Here is a 9,013-nt window from a genome sequence, read left to right as displayed (position 1 = left end):
GCCACAAGTCCTTTAATAATCTTGTGGGAACTTTATGCTGGATTCCCGTAGGAAGTCCCACAGGATTTTATAATCGTTTTCCTGCGGGAACTTTGGGAGGATTACGATCTTCTTACAGGATTTTTTTTTCCCAAAGGAAAATTCTGCATGATCTTTATCCTGCATGAAGTTCTGAAGGTATTTAGGAATCCTGTAGAATTCCTGTAGGAATCCTGACTTTTATCCTGGATTCCCTCTAGAAAATCTGCAGGACTCCTCTTCAGACTTACCCCACAAAGGAATTTGGAGTTAAATAAATCTAAAGGATCCTGAATCTAACTGAATCCTCAAATTATTACAGAGAGATTTCGGCACATACAACTCATTCCTAATTTATGTACCTCACAAAATTAAAAATACCTCCACAAACTACACTTAACTAATAATTATCCTGCAATTGTCTTGCAAGTTTGCTATGCAAGGAAGACTTAAAGAATTCTTACTAAAACATTTCTACTACAAACACATGAAAAGACATTATTTGCTCACACATTTAATTAATGGGAACAGCTGCATTACAAAATCTATTCCTAGAGATGAGAATGTGTTCACCCCAGCAGCCTTCTATCAACTGTTGATGGGTGAATCCAGTAGGAGACAAAAGACTGGTCTGGAAGACAATGAACAGATAACATAGATGTGATATATATGTATATAATGTCATACAGTCAGAAGAGAGAAGTCATTGATGGTAATAAAACTGCAAATGTGCAACATAAAAACAAAATCTTGGACTTATTATCAATTTATGAATTTTGAGAATTACTAATGTTATTATGGCACTGGATATTTGTACCTATTGCTCAGGACATAAGATTCATCTGTCTGCAATTGTTAGTGACACAGACTGCACATCTGTATTGAATGAACCAGCCAGTACTTCTTTAAATGATCACTTGCTAATTCAAGCATAGACTTTTCAGATAATTACTTGCAGAGTGACAAAACACACTCAGGTGTATAGCCATTCGCATACCCTTTAATATGAATATTACATGCAAACAGAAACGAGAAAAATGCTTTATGTATTTAGTCCATCAGAATAGTAATAAACAGTAATGCATGTACACAAATAACAATAATAATCACAGTAATTAGATTTAATGCATAGTGAAACGAGTAATTTCTGTCAGATTACTTCTCAAAACAACCAGTTCGGTTTAAAACGGCAAAATTCGGGTTGCAGGGGTCGTCCATGAGAGGGCGCTAGTAAATTGTCCCAAGAAAGGCAAAAATCGCGATGACGTCAGGGCCTTGAGCACGACCATTATTTCAGAGAAGTGGGGGGTTGGGGTGCAGGAATGACAGCATTCCGAGGTTTTATTACGTTTCTAAAATTCGCCAGATACATCCAAATTCGACCATATAGTTATTTTCAAAAAGTTATACATAAGTTGTTTGTACTGTAAGTCAAAAGGATGTTTTCAGGTGACACATTATGTCTGAAGAAGTCTGCGTAATAACACTTTGTGGTACGGTCAGCGGACATCATGGCGCTCCGTGGACTGATCAACTGTGCTCGAAATCTGCCGCATGATGTTAATAGAGCTGCAATTTTCCGCAATGCTTTACAATCAAGTTGCTTACAGTGTAGAATTGGAGGTATGATTTCTGACTGACCAGCCAGTGTAAACTTGTCAATAATGTTTATGCCGGCTCTCTGTTTTAGTTAATGAGTCTGGAGTTGCTTGTTCTGTGTACGTTTAAGTGGCAGTATCAAGGCCAATGTCAGAGACGTTATAAGTTTTCCCAGCTGAAATGTTTTGTAAACTTTGGCATTCTTAATTAAAGATTGTAAACCCTATACAGGAATACCTTTCTCCATGGGTTCAGAACTGCAGATATGTTACTGTTTCCGATCAAGATTCTATCTAGCTTATTGAGAGTCGCTCGTGTCGTTTATTGTGTTAATTCAAACTGTGTGTTCCTTAATATCATCGCGTTTCTGTTTCCAGCGAAAAGGCATTTGCTGTCAGAAGACGTTGTGAAGCTCCAAGACTTTCAGCAGAGGAAACTCGCTGTTGCTCATCAGGTATCCGGATCAAAAGGTAGGTCGATGTTAAGGTATCGTTTGTGTCTTTTGAACCTGTCACACGCGCCACACTGGTTTTCTTTCCGTTCTCACAGTATCCCCATATCGTTGAACAGCTTGTATACCTTATTCTTTAAATTATCGGGGTAGTAAGCTAACACTACTATGTATTCTCCTACTCTTTTTCTTTTAGATCATTATTTTGATGTCTTGAAACAAAAGATGGAGAAGAATGAACTAATACTGAAAGATGAGCTGAAGTTGATTCTTCATTTATGTGAGTCTTCTGAGGACATAGTGACAGCAAGAAGCGCTATTTACAGGTACAGCATAATTTCTGACATTGTTTCCTCTGTGAGTGGATATTTGCAGTGTTTTCTGAATAAATTCAAACTGATTATGAGATGTTTACCATAGCTGCTGAGGAGAAGAAATGTAAAGGTAGGTGTAAATGAGTAGTCTGTTGCCTTTCTTTAGGCAGTGCTGGTTGATCTGTGTTAATATCCTGTGCATTTTTTTTCTGTGCTCAGCAGACTATTCAGTGACAACTTGTTCAGTTCGGAGGGGACAATGCCATCATTAAAAGGGCCCACTTCCACCAGGAGAGAAATAGTTTCTGACAGTATGATCGTTCAGGATCATTTTGTGTTTATGTGCATATACCACTTCTCCATATTGGAGAACACATGTGGTAGTCCCCGCCCTTCTATAGTGGTCTTGCAATGCTGGACAAATACAAGAGTAGAAAGACTTGGATATTCCAAATTTGGGAGAAAGGAAGATAGTCATCAACCATGCTAAGTATTGTCAAAATGCAAGAAGGGGCATTTAATAACAATATGCAGAGGTTTTAGGAGAAGATCCTAGACCCACCCAAGAGGCCATTTAGACAGTAACATGCTTTGCCAACCTGCTTTGGCCTGTTTTGAAACACAGGGACACTACAGATATGTGTGTTGTCCTCTGCATAGTAGTAACCCATCTTGGTTTATTATGACAGGGGCACCCTTAGTAGCTTGAGTTGTAAAGCGCTGTAAGAATTCCCTATTTATTCTTAAACTGAAACGAAACACCTGTAAACTGGTGCTTAGCTGCTGTCTGTTGACATGTGTCACACATGTACTCTGTTGTTGAGAGGAAGGTTAGGCATAAATCATCTGAGGGTTTATGTTTTTCACTGCTCAGTAGCCCACTGCCTTTATCATCTCGCATACATGTAGTTCTGGCTGTGATAAGAGGTTTATGCATCATCAACTGCAGTTGATGCAAGCTGGCAATGTTTTTCATTGAGACTTCTGTGCCAACATTAACTTGGCGGCTGTCACTCTCGAAACAAGAGCAGGCGGAAAAGTTTCAGCCAATGAAACTCCAGCCAAACAGGTCCCAACTATCTTCTGTGTTTTCTAAAGTGATGGAGCTCTCTTCCTTGAGCCTCTGCTTGTCAAAATAAAGAGTGACTGGAACTACCCAGCACTTTCATTCATAAAATCAAGAATGATGGTCTGTTATGTGCTTAATGAACTCGTGAATATCATCTGTGTGGTAGTACCTGCTTTCAGAATCCTTTGTATCCCTGAGTAAAGTTCTCTGTGTTTATCATTTACCTATGTCGTGTGTGTTTGTGTGTGTTTGTGTGTGTGTGTGTGTTTATGTTTTGTGTAGGTATCATGAGGAGAACAGGAATGTGGCATTTGGGGAGTTTAAGTTCGGCCCTCTGTTCATGAGGCTCTGTTATGAGCTGGGACTGGAGGAAATGGCTGCCACCACACTCAAAGACAGGGTAAAACACACACACACACACACACACACACAAGATATACATATCTTCTCTCTCTGTTTTGTTATGAGTTTTGTATAGAAATTCATAATGAATTTTGTCTATCCCTAAAAACTCACCTTAAACCTTAAATTGGAGTCAAAGGTAGATTGTTAAGTGGTGAATTTATCCCCTGATGTAAAAGAAACACACACACATTTTAAACATGGCTTACAACTTAAAGTACTTTCATTTATGTAGTATTATTCAGTCAGTAATTGGAGTGCCCATGTTTGACATTTGTTGAGATGGTCAGAGAAGAAGTGCCTATTTTGTTGTCATTTATTTTACTGACCAACAGAGGGAGATAGAGGGTTCTGTCACAGAAAACAAAGCAAAAAGCCATGTAATTATTAGCCAGCAAATGTTGTGCCCTTTCACCATCCTGGGATATCCTGTCTGTTATCAGCAGCCATTGTTGTTTTTAATTATTTTAAGATATTTTGACAGCTATTGTTTTTTATTTACTTGTTTGTATTTATTTGTTTTTATTTAGATGCTGAAAGGGTTTTTCTCTGATTCCACATCTTTCAACATTGCCATAGACATGCTATTTACTAAAGGATGCTACGAGAGTAAGCCAACTTTCCAACACACCCTGCTTAATACACCACTTTATCTAGTGCATGCATACATTAAAATTCCAAAATAGTTGCACAAAATAAAGTTCAGTCATTGGAAACAAAACATACCTGTATACACACAAACCCATACTGAAGTCTCCCCAAATACCTACAGATGAAAGAGATTTTAAAAATCTAGGAAAGGTAATGAGGAAGTTTTCAGTGTGTGAGGGCAGTAGGCGATTTGTAGGGGGATGAGGGGGGATGCCATCCCCCCTGTTAGCAAAATGACCAAAATTCATCCCCCTTGTTAACCTGCCATCCCCCTATATACTCTGTAGGGTAGTGTCAGTGACCATTGGGCCACCCCCTGTTGGCCATAGAGCCATCCCCACTGTTAAAAAATAACAAATCACCTACTGAGTAGGGCTGTTTGTGATAATGAGGAAAGTGCATGGACTTCAGTAACACTGTTAAATGTTTAGTTTGAACTATTTTTTTCCTCATTATCCACCATGTTTATATGATTAATTTATATGTGTAGTTTTGTCTCATTAGGTCGCATTGTTTGCAGGCTGCTCCATAGACAGTCAGATTTTTCCTATAGAGTCTATGTACGATTTGTTTGAAGTTGCATTTGTCTCTGTTTTCCTTGTGTGTGTGTGTGTGTGTTTATATATATTTGGCACTGGTGTGTGTTCTCCAGGAGCTTTGGAGGTGATTGCAGAGATGCGAAACCAAGGTGTTTCTTTCAACAAAGACACATTCACTCTGGCATTTGCTACCTGCTACAAACTGGTATGCCTTCTTTTTTTTTTTCTGGATCTCCTATGCAAACCTATAAGCCTTGTGCTTCTGTGTCAGCAATGATTCCTTGCCAGTTCTGTCTGCTAAGTTCACTGAAGTTCAGATCAAGACTGTGATCACTCACGTCATCTGAGAGGAAAAATGTCAGGATTGCCAGTTTGTTACATGCACTGGGACAACGTGACAGATTTTAAATCTAGTCTTTCCCACAAGTATTGGTTTAAACATCAGTAAGGAATATACAGACATATATTTATGGATGCTAGAGAGCAAATGAGTTCTGTATAACTAATCGGTTATCAATAATGAACTGTTTTCTCATTGCCAGAACAATGCAAAGTCATATCACATCTGCCTGGTGTTGATGGAGGAGGGCCAGACCAAAGGTCAGCTGATCCCAAGACATGCTTACTGCTTTGCTATTGCTCTTGCTCTCCGACAGGTGAGGTCAGATCGTGAAAATATTCCAACCGCATCGCAGTCAGCAGCTCTGGCTGAATTCTTTGTTTTGATAGATTTATAATCATCTTAGATAAGAATATTCAGAATTCAAAATGAGTTAAGAATCATTATGCTGTTTATTTAGCTTAAAGAAATCTTAGATTGCTTTGATGTTAATATTTAACAATTGGTGTGAAAAAAATGATCTTTTCACAAATACTACTGAAGACAGAAGACAATCTTATTGTGTGTTTTTGCTCTGTGTGTTTGTGACAGAATGATGTTGAGAGAGCTCAGACAATCTACTCCCAGATCATGAGCACAGAGAGCAGGTTATGTCAGAACCTCCGAGTGAGTCTCCTTTTCTCTCTCGGGATCTCTTTTTCCCTGTCTGTATCTGAAAATGATACAGATTTTATTAGCATGTGAATATGTTTTAATTGCTAAAGACATTCAGAACCCAAGTTAATAAAATGCAAAAAATTGTAGAAAATTTAACAGTATGCAATAGTAATTTGAAGAGTTCAAATTACTATCTCTCTCTCTCTCACTTTTTTCTCTCTCTCTCACTTACTCACTACTCACTCTTTCACTCACTCACTCTTTATGCACCAGTAAGAGGACTGTGGAATTGTTCCAAAACCAGTGTGTATGAGTGTGAGACTAGCGTACGCATGTGTGAGTTGTCTGTGTGTGTGTGTATTGGTAGGTGCTAATGTTGGCCAGGGGGGACTCTGTGAAGGAAGCTCTCTCCATCCTGTCCACTGCAGTGGTCTCTAGGACTCCCACATTTGTGAAAAAACCTGAGTTTTCACAGGAAGTGGTAAGGCACCCAGCAACAACTCTCAGCAAACACACATTCAGACAGAAGCTCTTTGCCAAATTACTAATGTGTTGTGGAGTGCTGAACAGTTTGAAAACAATGCAGTAAACATTCAGCAATCGATAGTTTTAATGATAACACATGAATGCCTTTAGATGCCAGTTGTAAATCTTATTTTATCTCTATTTTTCAAACCGTCTTTCTCTTGCTCTCTCTCCCTCTCAGGTCCAGGTTTTGAGGGAACGGGCAGTGGGTGGACCATTAGAAGAGCGGGTTGAAAAGGTCGTAAAGCGGCTGCAACAGGCAGGTCAGGTGATCAGTCAGTCCCTGGATGACCTCCTTTGTCAAACGCCCTCTGGGAAGAGGAGGCCTCTGGGAATTCTGAATGAGAGCACCAACAGAAGGAGGACTCTAAGACCCCTACAGTCAGCACTGCTCTCAGAGTGAATACGCACACCACTGCAACCGGCACTGTTCTCCAGACAAACGCGCACACACCAGTGCAGGCCATGCTGCACTGTTGCCAAAATGAACGTTCACATACAGATACACTAACACAGATACACTGGTCTGCTGTCAAGGAGCATGTGATGACATCCTGAACTCAAATCAGTCCATAACTGAACCCGCCTTAGTGTTGGACAGTCTGCTTGCTCCCACCCACTGACCCATGTTATCTACCTCCTATTGGATGCTATGCCTTCTTAAGACCTAATCCCTCCTCTTCCATCAGTACAGTGTTTCAAAATAAGAGACCTTCTAAAACCCTACTGTTATGGCCTAAGATCTGAGATGTGAAAGGCCATTTAGACTGATGGAATCATTTTTCTAAACAAAAGGTCCTCAATGCTGTTAATGAATTTAAGTGTAATACAGCTGAGATGTAAAAATTGTAAAATTTATAGCATCAATAAATTAAAGTGAATGTACAATATAAAGGCTCAGCCTAATGAAATCTATGCAACAGCAAATGCAGGGTAATATTTTGTGTGTTTTTTTTTTTCAAATGTTCAATTTTTGGTTTGACATTACAAAATAGTTCAGTCTAATTAAATGTGACCGTTTTGTTCATGGAGTTGATGTTCTGATCCATCTTATCTTATCCACTTAGAATCATTACCATTTATATCAGAAGTTACACACCTCTGGATTCACCGTATGGTTAAGGTGTCTTGTTCAGATGCTGTGAGCTGAGATGCCTGAGTATTGAACCCACAGACCTCTGGTTATCAGTCCTGTTCCTTGATACTGTGTTATTATTGTTGGCATTGTTGGGTGAGGATGTGTGAAGTCACAGGCGTAGTGTAACAGAGCCCTGAATCTGAGAACATGTCTGCAGTATACAGTGCTGCCGTGCTGATGCACTATATTCATGACTAATTAAATATTGATTAGCAGACACTCAGACATGTAAAGACAGAACTGCTTTGATGATCCATAATTCTTAGAAATCTTTAACTCAAGAGCTAATTTCTAAATCTTCCTTCTGGGGTGGACTCAAGCTGTACTTGGCCAGCTGCCTTAGCGAAGTGAAAATTTTTAAGTGGAGCTCAAAGTACGCCTAGTCAGCAGTGCCCAAAAAGATGCCCAGATGCAGTTGAGGTCCACCAGGCTGAAACTCTCAGAGGTCGGTAGTGTCCGTGAGGTTGGAGGTGACATTTAGAAAGAGAGAGGCGAACTCTCAAGGCCCATGTGAAAGCATAGGGTCAGTGACAGAGTGGTCGAGTTGTGTCGTCAGGACCTTCAATACCCAGTCTGGCATGTCATCGCATACAGATTAATGTAATGACATTGGTAGATGGGTTTATCAGTTGTTCAGTTGTATTTAAGTTCTAAAGGGAAGAGATGCGGTCTTGATTTTCAAAGATAGATGTTCTATGTTTGCATCCTCCATTTTCACTGAGTTGGAGATAAACATCTGTAATGTAATGGGCTGGACATGTTCTCCCTTGTAATAACCAACTATGCACTAATTAGAAATGAATATTTTGTGTAGTATTACAGGAATAGATATAATAGTGGAAATGAAAAACTGAAAAAATTAAAATACAGTGACTAGCATTTACCATTCTGTCTGATCTATTTTATCTTAAATTTCCATGACCTTTTCACTAAATTCTGAGCTACTGAATATGACTGTGCTGAATTTATTGTGTAAAATTAAGTCTGTTCCTGCAACAATCATAAACACATTCAGGTAGAACTACACATAATAACAACTACATTGACCATATCAGTAATCATCCATGTACAGGTAAATGTCAGAACAGTGGCATGTAACTAGTCATGAAGTCAGTGTGGGTGAGCCTCTTCTCTCTGCACCTGATGACATGTGCTCTTGTTTCTCATGGAGGCAGATTTCACTCTTGAGCTGCTCTGATAACGATCTAATCAGCTCTGTTTCTCATTCTCTATCTCTCTTCATGGAATATGTTCTAATGCTGTTTCAGATCAAAATCCCAAGCGTGATGAGAGTGTATCTAAGGTGGAAT

The 9,013-nt window shown here is 39.3% G+C and overlaps 1 protein-coding gene across 1 annotated transcript; it reads left to right on the top strand.

Annotated features, from left to right (window-relative positions):
• Nucleotides 1-1,529: 1,529 nt before the first annotated feature.
• Nucleotides 1,530-7,408, top strand: ptcd2 (pentatricopeptide repeat domain 2). The gene is made up of 10 exons (XM_030785889.1): nt 1,530-1,641; nt 1,995-2,087; nt 2,265-2,394; nt 3,734-3,851; nt 4,384-4,462; nt 5,157-5,248; nt 5,586-5,699; nt 5,975-6,049; nt 6,408-6,521; nt 6,747-7,408. The coding sequence occupies exons 1-10, from the start codon at nt 1,530-1,532 to the stop codon at nt 6,966-6,968; spliced, it is 1,149 nt and encodes a 382-aa protein (XP_030641749.1). The 3' UTR covers nt 6,969-7,408.
• The last annotated feature ends 1,605 nt before the right edge of the window (nt 7,409-9,013 follow it).

Source organism: Chanos chanos, chromosome 10, assembly GCF_902362185.1.
Source record: "Chanos chanos chromosome 10, fChaCha1.1, whole genome shotgun sequence".
Lineage (NCBI taxonomy): Eukaryota > Metazoa > Chordata > Actinopteri > Gonorynchiformes > Chanidae > Chanos > Chanos chanos.
The sequence above is the reverse complement of the archived record's forward strand: the minus strand, read 5'-3'. Positions and strand labels throughout refer to the sequence as shown.